The sequence below is a fragment of the Lepisosteus platostomus genome, chromosome 13 (genome assembly GCF_059453375.1).
Source record: "Lepisosteus platostomus isolate fLepPlt1 chromosome 13, fLepPlt1.hap1, whole genome shotgun sequence".
NCBI lineage: Eukaryota > Metazoa > Chordata > Actinopteri > Semionotiformes > Lepisosteidae > Lepisosteus > Lepisosteus platostomus.
The window spans coordinates 14,897,625-14,917,001 of record NC_142623.1 but is presented as its reverse complement, the minus strand read 5'-3'; the positions used below and the strand labels follow the sequence as shown (position 1 = coordinate 14,917,001).

General features: G+C 44.0%; 1 protein-coding gene and 1 long non-coding RNA gene across 6 annotated transcripts in view; one reads left to right on the top strand and one right to left on the bottom strand.

Moving 5' to 3' along the window:
* Nucleotides 1-19,377, top strand: part of LOC148650036 (uncharacterized) — a 195,124-nt gene that overhangs the window by 51,104 nt on the left and 124,643 nt on the right. For 2 of the 3 annotated variants that reach the window (XR_015926000.1, XR_015926002.1), the window contains one exon: nt 5,191-5,256. This is a non-coding gene — a long non-coding RNA (uncharacterized LOC148650036). Of the gene's footprint in view, nt 1-671; nt 773-5,190; nt 5,257-19,377 lie in introns of those variants that run through there. The other variant, XR_015926001.1, reaches the window with a different exon arrangement.
* LOC148650037 (noelin-2-like) overlaps nt 1-19,377 on the bottom strand; it is a 114,354-nt gene that overhangs the window by 47,122 nt on the left and 47,855 nt on the right. The window contains exon 1 of one of the 3 annotated variants that reach the window (XM_088603430.1): nt 18,515-19,097. The exons of 1 other annotated variant lie outside the window; for it this stretch is intronic. In XM_088603430.1, the coding sequence (XP_088459556.1) occupies nt 18,515-18,658 (144 nt within the window). In that variant the 5' untranslated portion in view covers nt 18,659-19,097. Of the gene's footprint in view, nt 1-18,514; nt 19,098-19,377 lie in introns of those variants that run through there. One more of the 3 variants, XM_088603431.1, reaches the window with a different exon arrangement.

Genomic DNA, 19,377 nt, shown 5'->3' with positions numbered 1-19,377 from the left:
CACTCCCAGTGCAACTAAAACTGGTCTCGCCAGCCAGTTTCCCGAAGTGGGGGACCCCTTACGAGTCATGTTAGAATAGAGACACATGGGATAGATTGCCATTTAACATTGTTTTATACCAAAACCCTGAACCCCAAATCTGGCAGGTTTCAGATTAGGAGGAAGACATCATTTGCAAAAAAGGTAACGCATTACTGCAAAGTAAATTTTATTCATTTCACCTCTCTCCACGAGAACACAGTATTTAAAAAAGGGCTAACGGATGAGAGGAGAGACTGATGCAATTACGCACTTGAGGCAGAAGTCACAGACACAGTCTTGGGCCTTTTCAAAACATGGGCCCTACCTGAATAAGGCAAGGAGGACAGAGCGCAAGGAATAACACCCCCTTCCTGTGAGCATGAAATATTCAAAGTGTGCTCAGAGTTAATGACAACCGCCACACAGTGTCACTGATCAGATCAGATGACATCAGCCCAGCTTGCAACAGGGGGATCAGTCCTAAGTGTTCATATACTGTACAATATTTACAGCTTTGTGGGGGCAGGCAGAGACCTCCCTTTGCGTTTTGTTCAGTGCTGCAGTACAACAGCGCTGTTTTAATGAGCTCCTACAATCCCCTTCACCGCTCTGCCATCTGTTCCTTTCCAATCAGGGCCCCGATCCGGCTCAGGGGCTCGAATCCTGCCGTGAAGTGAAGCACGTTTCAGCACATGGCTTCGACTCGGGCCGGAGCATGGCTTCCCCCTGCACCTCGGGTGCCGAGAAGGAGGTGGGGTCCACACCGGTTTCTGTGACTGCATTTTGGGTGAAGGGGAGTTTCGTTCTCTTTCACAGTGGCTTGGGAGGGAGTGTCACCCGACTGTGCTGAGGGGTGGAGATGAGCATTGTCCTTCCTGTGAAGCGGTGCTCCGGAGTCACTTTGCTGTGTTGCACATGTGTGCCCTGCTTGCTCAAAACTGCCGATCCGTTCACAGACACCTTGTTCGCTCTGGGGATTTTACACAATGTTAACATGAAGATCTGGTGCTATTTTATACAGTATATTAGAAAAATGATAACTATTTTAAACTGGAACTCCCCTCCCCCCCATGAAATTGTGTGATTATGCTTTACTTTCGTCGTGGTCCCACTGAATGAGAATATACCTGTTCTCGGGAATAGGGACAGCAACTTGTGTTGTTAGGGTGCGCCTGGGATGGCAGGTGACATTGTGCCTGAAACATGATGCTCCCAATGCTGAAACACTTATTCATCAGAGCCACATAGCGGGCTGGGACTCTGTGTTCAATTTAAAAGGCGATAAGTGAGCAGGGGCTGTTTTCATTTGCAAACACCTGCCTGAGCCACAGGATTTAAAAAAAAGACGGGATTTGCGTGTGTTCTGGGTTGTTAATAATACTGAGGGCTATTTTTTACACAGTCTATCATCAACTTTGCAGTGCATGAAAAGTCTCCTGGTGGTAGTGTAGTTAATTTACTGTGTAGGAGCAAAAGTAGAGAAACTTTTAACTTCGTGAAGGATGGCAGAGTGACTCCCTGCAGTCATCTGAAATGCCTGTCGGAGTCAAAACAAAATTAAGTGCTTGTTTTTTTTTCATGAATTAAATGTGCACATTCAAATTTGCCTGGAAAGGACTAAGTAACAGGAGGTGTTGTCAAACGTAAAAATAATTTTCAGTAGCGTAAGTGCATAACCCATCTACAATATGAATATATACACAATATGAAATTTACAGTATTATGTCAGACATAATACAAATCTGTGTTTTTGTACTTAATGTTAGCTTGGACAGAAGACGGCTCGCCTTCCTCCTGTTTAACTTTGTACTGTACCAGGTGTAATGTGTTGACATCTGTATGGTGGGGTGATGTTGAACCTCCACAGTGACAAGCTCTTTGCGTTGTCTCGGAGGGGGGAGCCCTCGTTATTACCAGAGTCCATTTCAATTCAGCGCTGCTTTTTCCAGCAGGCTCTGCTGTGGCTGGATAGCCCTTTCTAAAGCTTCGAAGCTTGGCAGACCGCGCTGCAGTCTATTCCACACGGCTGGCCAGATAGCGTGACATGAGCACTGTGAAACTGTGAACGGACTGTTACTATCATAGCACAGGAGAGGGAGAGAGCCCTGACACAGATGCTATCAACAGTGGTGTAGCATGTCGGCCCCGATCTCACACTCGAGCTCGGTTTGGAAGAAATGTGTTTTGCCATTTAACACACTGCAAATTTAATGCATGGTCAGCGCTTCTCCCTTCTTTTTTTCCCTCCATTTATTAGTTTAGCTTGAGAAAATCTGCTCTTCCCTGACTCAGCAGCGAGACACAGAGTCTGTGTGTGGTTGCATGTGGTGGAGTATTACCTCAGTGACTACTTTGCTTTCCTTAAACCTGTGCACCTCAGGTCTGCTAGTGGTCCCCACCAACACAATATACTTTATGTACAACATTTCCTTACAGTTGGGTTTTTCTCATTTTTGAAAGTTTAGGTTATGCTCCTGTCATATTTTTTAAATTTGCATTATTTCTGAATGCCTATTGTATTGTGTTGAGGGGACTGGTTACTGCAAAATAGTTAATAGTTAATAATTCCAAATTATCACCTCTGAGACACTTTATGTCATCCACTACTGCTCTTATGCTGTTTTTAATACTGAAATTAAACTTTCATGTTTACTTTTAGCTTCAGTTGCAATATCCTTTTCTGTTTCTCTCTCATGGACATTCTAATATCCTTCGCTGGCAAAAGTGCTCCTTTTCTCTAACTGTATCCAGTTCTTTTAATAAAGCACTTTCTTTTGTATGCTTTTCTTAATTGATTTATTAAAGCTTTGGGTGCAATGCTTTCTAGCCTTTGATTTGCTTACTCTTGGGATGAATCTGTTCTGTTGTTCAGACAGAATGTCTTTATTCTGTAACCATCCTTTTTGCAGTGACTTCATATTGTATCTCTTCTATCCCATAGGTAATAAGCATGAGCAATCCGACACATGAGGGAGATAAGTTAATCATATCCCCAAGACACTGTATTTAAATGCCAGTGGCCTACTGTATGTCCAGTTAGCACTGCAAGATTTCCTGTCAGTTGGTTTTGAAGTGTTTATGCAAAGTACAGTGCTTTCAAAGTAGAGGGACAGCACAGTGGTTGTTACAGCAGGGCACGGGTGAAAGCTGAGTAAATTAGTGGGAAATTAAAATTAAAATTAAAGGGAAAGCCATGGCAGGAATTTTAAGGAAATCAATCATGAAGGATGAAGTCAGGCAATACAGCCTGAAGGCTTGTCACTCATTGGCTCCTCCGCCATCTCTCCGGAGGGCAAATGCCTCAACACCTTCCACTTGCTCTGGTTGATAAATAATTTAAGATGGAAATTCCGCTTCACACATTTCCCATATCAATTTTAAACGAGCTGCAAATTGCGCTTAACATTTGAGGCCAGGCTGTGAGGTCCTGGGATGCATTTCAAATGTTTTGTCTAATTTGAAGTGAAAAGGCAAAGACCAGCAAGCAAGCGCACCTGAGAAGGAGGCAAAGCCGAGTCTCGCCAGCTTACTGCTAGCTCCCTGACCAAAGGCAAGAGGCTGACTTTATAGCTGCTTGACAGTGATTACAGCCTTGAGAATGACTTTGTTTTGCTAGTCTATGGTCCCTCATTAAGGTGTCTAGAAAGCGTTGTATGTTGCGTTGTTCTTTTACTATTACAATATATGCTTTGCCAGGTTTGGATAAGTTGACCGTGTCCTGGTTTCTACAGCAGTGAAGTGCAGATGACTCCATAAGTAAAGAAAGAAAAATTAAAACAGAGAGTCCATTATTAAGTGCTTCATAAAATGAATTTTACTAACTCAGTATTCCTTATGGCAGCGCCATTACAGTCTTGTAGCCTGATCATGCCAGCTCTCAGAAGGTAAACAAAGCTAGGCCTCGCCAGTACTCAGATGGGAGACTTCTAAGGTATACCAGGTTGTTGCTGTAAGCGGTGTTGGTGGACCAGTAGGTGGTGCTCGTCTCTCTAGTCCATACTCCAAACTCCAAACTAAAGTACCAGTACTTATCTAATAAAACCGTGCTGTAGAAGCTGCCATTCTTAACTGGAGATTTTAAACAAAGGCCCTGAGTTCAGTAAAGAGCCTCGACACTGTTTGTAAGAGCAGGGGTGTTAACCCCGTGTCATGGCTGAATGTCACTCTGGGCCTGTACCTCCTCCCTAATGTTCCCCCTTCATTGACCTGGTGGAGCAGTTTCTCACTCATCTCCCTGATCTGCTGTGCAGTGTGTCACCCAGGAGGGCTCTTCGCTTCAGTGGTGCATGAAATGGCTCCTTTTCTATATGTTAAACACTTGGGGATTCTTTGAGATTAAAAATGCTACAGTATATAAGTGCAGTTGATATGTACTGTACTTAGATGAACAAGCTAGCAGCCCAACAAGCAAGATGGGTCAAAAGGCTTCCACTGTTATGTAAACTTTTTTGTGTTTGTGCATAAATGTGCTGGGCTAAAGTAATATAATTGTGAATTTTCACACACAAAAAGCTGTGGATCAGCCCCTTTTCTCTAGAAATTCACATGGGCAGATGCATAGCTCCCTGCCAGCTTTTCCTGGGAAGGCTGTGGATCGCAATATGGGAAGAATGAGTCTGCGTGTGCGTGTTGTATGCTCCTGCCCTTTGCCATGTGCAGCTCTGACAGTGCGTTCCTGCAATATTCCCAATGCCGGCAGCGAGCATCCTTCTGTCCCAACGTAACTTGTCAAAGAGCCATTCCCAGGTCCTCCGGCACAGCACCCCCCAGTGACCTGTCAATGCCATCATGCCACAAGTATCCTAGAGCACTGCCTTGGCCCAAGTGTGGAGGTAGCTCCCATCTGCTGTGTTTCAGTTTTAATATGCAAAATGCCTTTCACTCACAGGGAAAGCAGGGAGTGAGTCTAATATACGGTACATGATGTGTGACCTTTTGGTACTTCCCTTCTGCAATTGATTGTACAGAAACCCATCATTTGTGTGTAACAGCTTGTATGTATGGGTTTTATAGTACAAGCGTACTCAGTCAAGAACTTCTCTCTAATTGCTTGATTGATTATAGCAGTGGCTTCCACTGAAACAGATAGAAAGCTCCAGTATTTAACTGTTCCTTTTTTGCATATACTTTAACTGCTACTGTCTGTTTCTGGTTCTTATCTCTGTCCAGACGGTGTGAAGAATGCAGATCTCTTCAGCAGTCCCAGAGTTCTTTCCTCCCACATCCATCCGAAAGGTATTCTGATTTCTTTATTGCTCTCCCTGGTGTGTCCGCACTCTTCTTGGACAAGCTGCAGTCTCGCTGCGTCTCCGAGCTCACAGCCCAGTGTTTGTTTTTCTGCATTTACTGTACTCCCCCTTTACTTTAAAATATTCACAACGGGAAGCTCATCTAAGTGGTTTTTGGATATAATATTTTACAGATTTTATTATTAAAACCTTGAAGTCAAGCAGTATAAAATCTGAAAAAATTGGATTATAAATCTGCCATAGCCACAGTTTCTTTATGAACGGGGAGTTGAAAACCCTTTAGAAGCCATCGTATCGTATATTTATTGCACATTGTATATTTTTCTCACAGTGCCAGTGCCACTGAGCATTTAGTGCAAATTGTTGGTGAAAGTTCTGAAAAGGCAACCTTAACTTCAGACCGCTGGTCCCAAACCGAAATTTGAACAGTGACTGCTGGTGAAACAGTTTTTGACTACTACTGCTGTTTGTTGTGAATTTTCTGCAGTGCAATAATTCTCTGTATTTTGTAGTCAGTTATTGCTAACCCGGCATTACAAGTTGCGTTATTATGAGTTTTATTTGATTGGTGTATGAACACTTTAAAGAGCTTTAATTTGTAGCTAGTACTCTTCCCTAGGAATAGAGCCTGTCATCCACTGCAAACTTTCCTTTAAACCTGAAGCAGCTGTTGTATCATTGCAGTGGTGGTGAAGAGCTGTTTGTGAAATTACAGTAGCTCAGCAGACTATTTCAGGATCAGTTATGCAAAACTAGAGGAAAGTGACTCATTTGCACGATGGGTAGTGGGTGTCTGGACCAGGATGGATGGGCTAAATGGATTATTTTTACTTGTAACCATTTTTAAGTTCCTTTCTACAGGTTCAGTGCAAAGTGAGTACCTCCTGTAGTAATGTCTGACCTCTAACCTTAGTCTAAATAGCATACGTCTTTTTCAGCCCTCTCTCCTGTCTCATATTTCATGCTGTTCCAGGGCTAAATCGTTAGGTGGCTTGTGCTACTGGAGACAGCATGAAGGAGCCCCTATCTGTACAGTATGTAGGATTGGCCTTCGTGTTACTGCTTAACACTCCAGGAGATACTGTTTGTGACTGGCGACTCAGTCTTCTCCTAGTTCCCCCCCCCCCCACGACCTTTCCGAAGCTTTGCTCAGCGTGTCTTGTAGTGGGAGCTGTTTCTCAAACTCCAGCCCACTGTGGCTCAGGCCTGGTCCAGCCAGCGGCACAGGTTCCCACTGGTCCTGTTGGTGAGGGCTCAGGCTGGGGCCCAGGCTGCCAGGGGGACCCTGATTGCTCATGATTGCTGATGGCTCTCAGGAGCACCAGGCAGTCACCGACAGAGAAAATTAATTGCGCTGATTGGTGGCTCAGGGGGCTGTCATTGGCACTGAATGCTAGAGAGCTAAATCTTTTTAACATCCCATTAAAAGCCTGTTACTGGGGTACTCCATCCCAGTTATGGCCAGGGCAACGAAACACGAGTCCAAGGGATGTGGGTGTCAATCACCACTCATCTGCATGTGGGAAAGCCCTAGCATGTGGGGCAGTGGAGAGCCCTGGAGGCTCCCAGACAAGCTCCTGCCACCTTGATTTCATAAACATTTCTGCACACAAGGAGCTTCTGGAACGTGCGACTATTGAGCATTTGTAATTGGTTCTGCTCTGCTGCTCAAAAACAGCTCGACAGCTCTTTGACTGTTTAATTAAACTGAATAAAGACTATTAATTAGAAAGAAGCAAGTTCAACAGAAGTCCCAGAATAGAATTGAGTGAAAAATCTGTATATTGAGTTGTCTTTGTCTGTTATATTCGATTGATTTTTTTCTTCTTTAGTCTGAATTGCCTCTACTGACCGCCAACAACACCGCACAAATGTACAGAAAGTATGTTCCTATATCTAGTCTGTGTAGTGAGCTAGTAATGACTCAGTAATGACTTAATAAGAAGTGATATTCTTGCTATCACTCTTAAGCTGTTGCTCCACGTGAAATTGGTTGCAAAGGATTCTTTCTGTCTTTAAATGCACATTTAAACACAAAAGGATAAATTCCCTAGGCTTTGTTGAATAGAAAATGAATCCAAAAGCACAGTGGTTTCTGAAAAGGTTCTGAGCCTGGTATGGACAGTAGACCCAGAAACCATTGCTGCTGCAGTCATTTGATCCATACTGAGTGTAATCAAACAACCAAGCCACTATATAAGTGGCAAGCTTGTTTTGTTATGCTGGGGTACTATAATAAAGGTTTAAAACTAGAAAAAGGAGAATCAATCATTGTGCTGACATAAATTTATTTTTCTCATGGTGGAGAATGTTTTCAACGAGAGCTGATCATTTTCTTTTGGTTCAATGTTCTCTAGCTGTTCAAACAAGAGAGCTGTATTCTCCTCAACAAATGATGCTTTCAGGGCTTCACTGAAGCCCTAAATCTCATTCTCTCTGGTAAAAAAAAATTGCTGAAAACCAGATGGCTAGATACGTTCCTATGTCATGTTGGCGGAGAACTGAAGAGGTCGTGCTTGTCCCAATTCAGAAAGAAAATAAAACTGCCTAAAGGTAACGGTAATGGTGAAAGGGTTGTGGGTTCAAATCCTGGGTGAGACACTTTTGTTGTACCTCTGAGTTGCATTGAAATAGTTCCAGTACAATACCCAGATGTATAACTGGGTGTGACAGTGAGGAGCTCTGGACTAAGGCGTCAGCCAGATCAATTAATAAGTACTTTAGCTGCCTGCCCGGTCACTGCAGAGGTCTGTGTGGGAGTCTCATGAATTTTAACCTTGCCTAACAAAGTGAAGAAGTGAGAAAGTAAAGGATGTGGTTTCAGAAAGCCTGGAGAACTTTTCTTGATTGGTCTGACAGCAGCTACTCGACCGCAAGAAACGCAGAAGCCCAATTGCTGTGTCCGATGCCTGGCTTTAACAAGCTCTCCCTCTTGGGTTCTAGTGAGTTTGCATTGTGCTGTACTGGGAACATTTTCTGTCTTGTCCTGTCCTTCGATCCGGAGTGAGAAATCACTCAAACCTGGCATGGCTCTGTTGTATTTGCGCTACTTACTGCGTTGACACATTTCGTCTGTGATCCAAATATTGATCAAAGATGCCCCTTTCCACAATATCTTGGGACACAGAAATGCTGAGGGAGGTGAGGGGGTTATGCTGGTTTCTGAGTCATTTTTCTACATTTTAAATAAATGATAAGGAAATAAGTCTGGAGTTCTTGTTGTTCAGTCTACCTACAGTATTTGATGAAAATTGTTAAAACAAAATAACAAGTTGATTATTTTCTTTAGAGAAGCTGTTCTTAGTTGTTTTCAATTAAACGTTTACTTCTTAATTATTGTAGGTTGTAGGAGTGTCTTGATTTCACTTTATTCCTGAAATGTTCATACTACAGTCCGAACATCAGCATGTGTTGAGCTTTTTGTGTTAATACATGGACAGTTGTTTTTTGTCTAGGATTTCCGTGTGGTGTGACACAGCCAACAAGGAGATGGTGTTGTTGCAGCATTTCTTTAAGCAGCTTGCCTACTCTTGAGCATTAAGGGCAAACGCCTAGAGGAGGATCTTTAAGAATGATCTATTATAGATGCAGGACAAGGAAGAGGTTCATCACCCCTATTGCTCACCACATATGATGCCTCTTAAATCCTTTGGCTAACCCTTCCATTGCCTGCTCTTTTAAATATTTCACAAAGACACACTGCCGTTTGGTTGCTTGAATATAAATGGGTGCTTGAATATAAATGAGTTTTCGAATGGCTTTGGAAAGCTGCTCTTCCATCAGCGCAATTCCTGCGGCCCCAGCCTGCCCCTGCCGCACACTACGCAGACAACTCGTCATGAGCAAAGCAGTTTCCCAGCAGGCAGAGGAGCTCCGTCACCGAGCCCGACAGCTTAAAAGGGTCAGGCCCTGGGGTCAGGTCGCCTGACCCCTCCCCTGTTAAAACCCCATTCGGGACGGGACCTGAGATACAGTATTTATCTGGTTCTGTTCCAGAATGATGGTGCAGCTGGGGCACTTCAATCAAGGAAAAAAACACTGAAGTGCGATGCGATCGAAATATCCATCCATTTACACATCCACATCAGTTAAGAAAACAATATAAGGAAGTTTTAATATCAGGAGTGGAGGTGTCACACGGAATGAAAAAATGTGAAAGAAATGCCTGTATATCCCATTGGATATTGCTATTCTGCTGGAGTGAAGTGATTGCCACAAGGCTGCAGACGCCAGAGGATTTGGGTTTGATTTTGTTGGGCTAGGTGTCATCAGCTGAGAGCAGATTCTGCAGCACCAACCCCAGACCCGTGTGTGACTTCATTTTCTTTTAAAAAAGCTTTTTTTTCACGTGCTGACTGGCTAAATTGAGGAGGTGGTCATATCTGTGTCTCGTGTCCGTTTTTTTTTTTGGGAGAGAATCGTCTCTCTTCTGTGTCAAAATGAAAACCAAAAAATAACAACTGCTAGTTAAAACGGAGATGTGGAATTATCAAAAAACTGAACTTCCTTTGCTGAGTTTTTAAAAGGGGAGTAGGTTTATTTAAGGTGACATTAGTTGTGTTTTAGAAACAGAAATACTGTATTAACACTTTGAAAAACATACCCTGCTTTAATAGCCATAGCAGTGTCAGGTTCACTGAAGGCAGGACAGTCCCCTGTACTCCCCATTTTAACCGATCAACTCTCAACATACCAACAAGTGACATTAGGCATCAACATTAAAGAAAGACAACCCTTGGAACCCATATAGTCTCCCAGTATGTATTGTACAGCAAGCCCTATAATGGATCATACAGCAAAACCTATATGAAAAGTATCATACAGCGAGTCCTGTATACAGTAGATCATACTGCAAACCCCATACATATCATACAGCAAGTCCTATATAGATCATACTACAATCCCCACACGTATCATACACAAGCCCTATATAAATCGTACTGCAAACCCCACACGTATCATACGGCAAGCCCTATATACTGTAGATCATACTGCAAACCCCACATGTATCATACGGCAAGCCCTACTGTATATAGATCGTACTGCAAACCCCATACGTATCATACAGCAAGCCCTATATAGATCATACTGCATACCCCACACGTATCATACAGCAAGCCCTATGTAGATCATACTTTAAACCCTATATGTGTCATACAGCAAGCCCTGTATGGATCACACAGCAAACCCAATATGTATTGTACAGGAATCAGCAGAATTGCTCTTTAAATCTCCTTGAATAAAGTTTAAAACTCCAGTGCAAAATTTTCACTGCTGTCTCATAATCGATCTGAATTTAACCAAAATTCCGAAAGCCACACTGAGGAAAAGGTGCATTTTCCTTTCCCAGGCATAGCTGTAGTTTTCGTAAATGTTTACCTTTAAAACTTTTCTTATTACTTTTACACATTGAAAATGGGAAATATATTTTATCTGTTTTTATATCTGTAACGAAAATGGATGCTGATCATGTTTATCAAAGCAAAATTCATGATAGACTGATTAAGGCCTTTGTATGTCCCCAGCTCGTTAATGCAAAGTACACTGGGATTTACTTCTAATCTACCCACATATCCTTCTCTCCGCTGCTTTCTAATCAATGCAATATTTATGAGTGATCTTAAGCTGATATAATCGCTCTGCCTGTCAGGAGAGCTAACCAGGATCATGCTCTGTGCATATGTGCGGCCCTGATAAACCTGGCATTTATTTCACGCTGCGCAGGAGTCAAGTCCCCTTGGCACAAGCTGCTGTGATGGGTCTGGTTCTATGGGTTTATCCAGCTGGAACTGCAGGTTTCGAGTGTTTAAAGGGATCATGGGTTTGGAATCCTCTCCTCCCTTCTCCAGATTAACAAAGACAGAACCAACAAAGCTCAGGTCCCCGAGCTTCCCTGCCTCTCCTGCAGATTCTGCAAAGCCTCTCCTGCAAATTCCTAATCTTCGCCCGGTTTAATCAAAGCTTATTTGTCTGCTTGTTTAGTGAATGGGTTTGTGGGGGTTAAAGCAGGGCTAAGACCTTGATTGCACCATATTTTAAAAAGTCCGTCATATGCTGTACTGTGTGTGAAAGAGTCCCAAGTTCACAGACAATCCTCTGAAGTGCTACAGTAGAGTACAGGTGGGTACTCTACTGTTTGTAAAGTAGAGTACTCCTCAAGTGCAGAATTAGGAAAATAAGTCCAGTATACAGTATATGAGTTTTGCCATTTTATTGCTGCATCTTATATCCTACTAAGGTACTAATCAGATAAATTTGTGGACTGAATTGTGTCTTGGCTTCTTTATTTCTACCATTTGCTTCCTCTAAACTCTATTTCGTTATTATTATTTTTAAGCTTTCATGAGGGACGCGTTGACATGTTTTGCAGAAACCAGAAACAGACAAAGAGGGACTTCTTTAAGCAGAGAACCTGAAAGGCGTGGAGCCCGTTCGGCAACTGGTCTGGAAAGAGATCGGTGTGATTTTGTCAGGAAATGTGCCGAGCTGCTCTGTGGTGATGAGGGGAGAAATAGGGCAAGAAAGAATCATCTTGGTTATTGCCCCATCTTCATGTGAAGCCCTATCGCTTCTCAGGAGTGTCTTGTGGTAACATGGGGAGTTGTTGTTTCTGCTCTTCCAGCCCAGCGGTTGCAATTACGTTTCGAATCAAAGAAGCAGAGCCCCTGGGTCACTGTGTCCAGCCCCAGATCCATGCCAGCTTCTCCCTCATGACAAAGCATGCCAGGGTCTGCATATGGGACTCACAAAAAACACGACATCCTATTTCTACATTTATAACCTTCCCTCGTCGTCTTCGAGGAAAGCCGAACTGCTTATTCCTGCTGACCTTTATCAAAATAATAAAAAGAGGGCTCTAGTGGAGAAGAAAATCAAAGCTGTTTGTTGAAATGAAGTTCATTTCGGTTACTTTTTGCGCCTCTATGCTTTACCAGTCCAGTTTGTGCTCTAGCCCTGCATGTTCTCCAGATCACTTGGCCAGAATCGGGCAGCCAGACGTCTGTGTCCAATGACAAAGTGGGTGTATATATACAGGTATATGTCAGCATGTGAGATACCAAACTATCAAACAAGCCTGTTCCATTTCTGGGCTCTGAAGGAGTCAAATACCAGAAACTAGTCTGGCAAGGTCGGCCCATCCCTCTGGAATGGGCTTGAGATGGGAAGGTGGTTCCCAGTGTGCTCTGAAACATAGCTCCGAAGATCTCCAAGGAGAGGGTTGCACGTGGGTTCTACATTGCAGTAGGCACTGTAACAGCAGAAGGGTGCCTGGCTTTTAGAGAGTATATTACTCCTTCTGTCTCCCTGCAGCGCCCACAAGCAGTTCCAGCTGTGGCAGGTCCAGAAGGAACAGGGCAGGCAGGTTGTGGGAAGATGCTCCTTGGCACATGGGCAATCCCAGGGGGTATCGACTCCAGGACCCACTAATTGAGCACAGCACGCATGCCAGTCGGGGGTTACAGCCAGGGTTAGGGCTCTGTCACAGAGGGGGATCCGGAAGATGAATACTACAGCTATTCCTAGTCACGCCTGGAGCCATGTGAGGTCACCCAAGTCTGTGCTTAACATAATTTGTCACTGACAAGAATAATAATGTCCATAATAAAAAGGTCTGCATTTACAAAGCAATTTCACTGAGAGCAAAGTTTATTTGAGTGCCTTCTGGCTGGAAAAAAGGTGAACTTTGCCCCTGACGCAAGCCTTAGTCCAACTATGGTCATCGTTTAGTCCTCAATATTATAAAGGGGAAAAAAGTGGAGTGAGTGTTGTAGTGTGGGTGTATAATTTGTACTGTACTGTAAAATGCTTGTAATGTAATGTGAATGAAGATGGCTGGGAGAAACTTGTGATTAGACTCCAGGACTCAACAAACCATCCATCCCATTCCTTTTGTGAGAAGGAGTTAGTCCAGTAGAGGGGTCAGGGGGAACCAGAGTCTCAGCAGACAGTGGCGCACACCCCAGTCAAGGAGCCAGTCCTGATCAACCATTCAGAGATGGCATGACTTTGGACTTTGAACACATTTGACGGCATGCCATTCCAGGCAAGACATAAATCCAGCATCCAAGAGCTATAGGCAGCAGTGATGCTTACCATTGCACCACTGTGTCACCCAATGAAAATCAGCAAAAGAAATGTAAATATGCATCTTTGCCCCTGGTTCCAAATACCAGCCTTTATCTTTAAGCTCTGTGCCAGGCCCTGCATGTTGCAGAGGACTAAGCTGTTCACACATGACTGTGCTTGTGTCCGCAACACTCTGCATTCAGTGCCATCTCACCGGTTTTATCCTTGTGCGAACGCTGCTCAGTCTATTTTCTCTGGGTTGCTTTATTGTCCACACAGAAGCAAACCACAAAAGCTTGTCAAGCACCAACACAAGTCAGGACTGAACACTAAAATTTGCAGAAGACATCCTCTGCCATGAAACGTGGGTTGCAAGAGACAGGAGCAGTAAGCTGAGCTTGTGAACCGCACACCTCTTTGACATCGTGTAAGATCATACAGCCTCGTTCAACTGATGAAGCCTGTGGAAAGTGATCTGCTATTCTGTTTTCCCACTCCAATAAGAAGCAGTGTGAAGAAGAGGAGAAGCAGCATCTCACTTCCCTTGCCACTCTGCTGTGCAGTGGAGCTGTGGGTGCACAATGGCAGCCATGTGTCACTCAGATGGGTGCTGCACTTCAGGGGTCGAAGAAGCTGTTCTCCTCGCGTATGCAAAATGCTTATCAGTATCACCGTCATCTTGAATGGCACATACAGTACATTCAGGTCCTGCATGGTTTGCCTTGCCCTTTAAAGATAAGGTCCAAAAATACTCTCTTTTTAGAGAGGATTGCATTATTTCCGGAAAGATTAACCCTGAGCATCCCTTAATTACTTTTGACATCTGTTCATATGAGCTGAAGATATTGCAAGGTTGGGAATTTGCATAACAGAAATGCTGATTTCTGACAACTCCATATTTTTGATACGGACGGCACTGCCTCTCACCAAGACTTAGGTTAACAGAAGACAGGTCAAACTTTAAGGAGGACATTTAAAAGGAGGCAATTGGTCAGTCTGGCTTTAATACTTCACAGCTTCCTGATCAATTTTCCCTTCTATTCCAGCACTTTAATACTAACACCTCCATAATTGCTGTATTGATCTTGCTAATTATCAATTAAGGAATTGGTTAAAGCAAAATAGTAATACAGTTGTTTGGAAGAGCTGGCTGGCTGTTCCAATCCATTCAGCTACAATCCAGTGAAATGATTCCATTCCATGCCAATCCAAATCCCTTGAATTTGATTCCAAACCAGTCCAGTCCACAACAGGTCAGAATTAACACATGAAGTAGGGAAATTTAGTGAATTGCTCAATTCTTACTAAACCGTAGTGCAACCTCTCTTTACTGAATAAGAAAATCAAGGGTCTCAATGAATCAACAACAGGGTGATTTATTTTCCTTTTGCTATCCAAAGAAATGCTTCTTGCCGACAGTGGCAGACTTCTTATTTTCAAATCTTAAGAGACTGACGCGTGCAGATTGAGACTGCAGGAAACAATGTGCATCTCACAGGCAGGAATAGCTGGGAGGGCAGAGCAGGCAGTTTGGCTCCATCCTGTGACTGACAGATAATCCAATAACTGCGCTGCTTTAATTGCACTGCGCGTCGTGCTCAAAGATCCCTCGGCGAGCGGCGGTATTTTAGATGTGCAGGGCTTGAATCAGATCCATATTCAGGACCTGAGAGGCACCAGTTAGCCTTTTCTTTTACAGCTTAGTCACTGCAGAGCAGAGACCTACCCTTTTTGATTTCAAGTTTTTACCATGCACTCTTTTCATACATTTCTAATTGCAGTATGTGCTGTATGCTGTAAGCGTGATTTTCTTTTGTCTTTCTGCTTGCTTGCTGTTAAGATGCAATTGTACATCGGTACTACATATGTCAGTTACTGTACGTAGAGCCTGGACATTTCGCAGTATTTAGTTCCTTTGATGAATTTATCTTTCATTTGTGTATCTGCAGTAGTTTAACATGGCTTTGCTGTGCTTTCCTCCAATGTACCTTAGGAATACCGTGGTGTAATCCAGTACACATTCCTTGGAAACATCTATACAATGCTAGGTCCTGTACTAGCACTACTGCTAGGTCCTGTAGCAGTAGTGTTTAAAAAAATTGAATGCCATTGCAAGATTGAGGAAAACCAATATTAAGAATACAAAAACATCCTGAGAATTTATTATGGTAAACGTTTCTGTATAGAGGACATCCTGATCCTTATTTCTACATTTGCTCACATGATCATTGAGAAATGGGTTTGGCTGGAACACTGAACTGGAATTTTACTGTAGGTGCTCTATACTGTAGCTGGTAGCTTGTCTGCCTTCAGCCATTCTTAACAGGGCTTTTTCTTTGGTTGCTGTGCAAGTTTTGGTCCAGTGTCAGTAGCCTGGCAGTGAGCAGTGGCCTGAATGAACCTCAATGGCCAGGGTTGACACAGCATTTTTAAAACAAGAACCCACATCATACGTCAAGCTGGTCCCTAATAATAAATGCATTGGCCACTGGCTGCTCGTGCATTATCCCTTTGACAATTCGTGGCCTCTCTACATTTTAACAGACTGATTTCTCTTGTGAATCTTAAAGTATAAAAAACCTTAAAACATCAATTTTCCAGAAGCCCACACTAGCACCACCATCATCTGCACAGAACCAGATTCACTGGTGTGCAGTTGTACATCTTACTTTTATTTAATAAGACCCTGCAGACACCGGGCCGGTCTCCAGTGTGTCACCTGGATTAGACAGGCTAAGGACACACACACAGTCCAGCTGGCCTAAGACTGTAGTAAATACACTGGGACTCAGAGAAGGGGGCATGCTGCAGGGGTAGGAGGCAGACCAGCTTGTTAGCAGAAATGTAATGGCAAGCCCAGGTCGGCTTCCCCTTTAAAGAAATGAGATGAAGCTGAGCCAAGGAAGAAAGCCAGTCAGGGGTGGTAATTAACAATCAAAGCACCTTAGCTACTCTTTCCATGCTCCTTGTGGGTTCCCTGGACCCTGGTCCCACACCTGTTTGAACTCTCCAACACTGCAGTGCCCACAGAGCTCAGTCCGACTTCATTGAAGTGTAGAGTCAGTAAAGAGTCTGTTAATTTAACGACTTGTCAACGGGAGCCTTTATTTAATTTAGCGGAGCTGGCATGAGTGCAGCCACATTAGGGAAATTCGAAAACTCATTTGTTTGAGAGCGATAATCTGCTGAAGGAAAAAAAAAGGTTCCCTTTAAAGTTCTTTGAAAAAAAAGAGGAACTGTATTGGAGACGGTCTCTGGCATGTACAGTACATGTGACTTCACCCCTACTGTGGGTTAGATCTGGAGCCGAGCTCTGGGGCTTGTGTAGTTCATGCTTTTGTTCCCCGAGCAGGCTCGTGCCAGGAAACGGGCTCCTGTGCTTTACTTGTGCGTTACTGCCGAGCCGGTGACAGATCAGCTCAAGAAAACTCTCTGATCAGCCGATTTCACAGTTCTGGAATCATCCTTAATGGAGAATGGTAGAAAAAAGCCAGCATAGATAGATTTGACTGTTTATCATATTTTAAAAAATCCTTCTATGGATGTGAAAACACGTTTTTATGAGAAAGTTACACATTGGGGTGGAATATAAGACACTGTGTGTCGTCATTTTCCATACTAGACCACCTGGAGGTGCTGTGTTCCTTCTGATTCATTGATCTAATCATCTTATTATGGTATTTCCTATGTTCTGACGTGTTTATTGAGGTGGTGTTTGCCTATGAAAAGGCAACATGTATAATATTAAAAATATTGGCTACAATTGATCGAAAAATCCACTCATTCACCCATCCATTCATTGAGGATTCCAAGCCTCCTGTGAATACATTTGGCCAAATAAAGTCTCAATGAAGACTGTGGGTGAAATTAGGAGCACCTCTAAACCATGGGAAAACAGCGCCCTCCAGTGGATCAAGGTGCAACTTGTCACAGCCTCTAGGTACAGTATCACAGCCCAGCAGTCTGGAAATGCACTCCCTCTGTCCAGTCCCTAGACAAGCTCATTAATATCACACACCAAGCAACAGGTCAGACTGGCAACTTTCAGAAGGGCCAAGATCAGCAACCGCAGACCCATCTGCAGAAATAATCCATCATGGATTTAAACTACCCCCTTTTCGATCTCCACCAGGATTTTTGTGAAATTACCAGGATTATTCTAATTCAGGTCTCACATATGAAAAATGAAAGTACTCAATCATTCTTAACAGTGCTTAGTATACCAATAAATACATCAAAATGCAAATCTCTTAACAAAAATACCCTTTGCCAACAATCTTTATCTGATCAATCCATACACCTCCTCCACTAGGGCTTTGGAAACAGAGCGACAGTCAGGTATTTCCCCAGATTCAGAAGAATTATTTATAATCTGCCGTTCAGCAGGAGGACCTGCTTGCGAAGTATTTTCTGAACCCAGTTTAAGAGCAGTGACCGGTCTTTATGTCACATTACTGTTTAGTAGAGTACACAGCCTGGCCTCGGGCAGAGCATCACAACCTGCACTTTGAAATGATCCGGATGAAGTCGACACACACTCACAGCAGCAAGTGAGCTCCAGCGATACTCTAAACTAGTTGTAGCGAAGCTTGGTCCTCCTACAGCGCTTTTTATCTACAGATCACCTCGGGGGGGGGGATTCAAACCTTCGTCCCCCTGTAAAAAACAGCACCAGGAGCCCATTTCTCCAACGGAGAAGAGCTCTTGAAACGAGTCGAACCGGCACATGCAAACACTAAAGTCTTGTTTTGAAAAGGATAAAAATAAATTCAGATATCTAGGTACGCACCGAGACAAAAATGCTCTATACTAATCTCATGTTTCTCTCGGCAGGATTATTTGAGGACATTTCGGAGCACATACAGTAACACACAACTCCCTGCACCCTCTTTTGAGTCTCCCTGCTACTACAAGAATTTTTGGGCTGGATAACTAGTGTTACCAAAGCCCCCTGCTGCTCGCTACATCAAAGCTGTTTTAAAGATTGAGAAAGCTGGGGCTCTGGGAGAAGGAAGGTGGAGGGAGGGGTGGTGGGGGGGGGCGGACAATGGAAGCCTATTTATAGCTGACAGCACCCCCAAACAAGTTACGACACCCTTCAGAAAAACAATGCATCTCTTCAGAACAGCTAAAAAAACAAACTGCCCCGGCGTGAAAAAAGGAATCGTTTTACCCACACTCACGATTTTTTCGGATGTCCCCCCTCGAGATATGGTGGTCCCGTTGAGTCCCACGAGAGATGGAAGGGTCTGGGACATCCAGTTAGTCACCATGGCCATGGTACTGAGCACAGCCCCTATCTTCAGCAGCGGCACTGTCATTGCGAGCGCGGAGTCTTGCCGCCCGGGGCCCCCTGCGGCCCCAGCCCCTCTCTGTCAAAGGCCAGCCCGGGGGGATGAGCCTCACGCCCCCCTCCCCCCCCTTCTCCTTAAACCCCCCCCCTCCCTGCCTCTCCAACTTCAAGAGAAAAAGAAAAAAAATGCTGTAGAGAGAGAGACAGACCAGAATGAGAAGGGAGAGCGACTTGAGTGAGAGAAAAGTAAAAAACAAAAATGAAACAGGCTTTTAATCCAGTAGCATTTCTCGCTTTCTCTCCTTCAGTCGCTGTGTCAAAAGGCTGTGCGAGCGTCTCTCTCTTATAAGCTTAGGGATAGAGAGAGAGGAGCCATCCTCACTGCTGTGCATTCGCACACACTCTCTCTCGTAACACAGCGCGCATCCAGGCTGCAAATCAGCTCTCCCTCACTCCCCTCCCCGCACCACTCTCGTTCTCCCGATGACGCTGTGCTTTCCCTGGACACTGGCCAGCCTTCCTCTTGACGGGGAGGGAGTTTGAGCTGTAACTAATAGCTCCCAAGGTCTTTGGGGAGGACAGCAGTGCAATAGGGCCTGATAGTGGTGTTCGTCTTTGGAGGGGGGGGGGTTTGCAAATAGGAACACAAAGTGCCCGCAACCTTTGCGATTGACCTCCTGTACTCGGAGGCCAGATCCCCCCTCCAAATAAAATATAATGAGGCCAGCAGGCAGGCTGGGTTAAAGA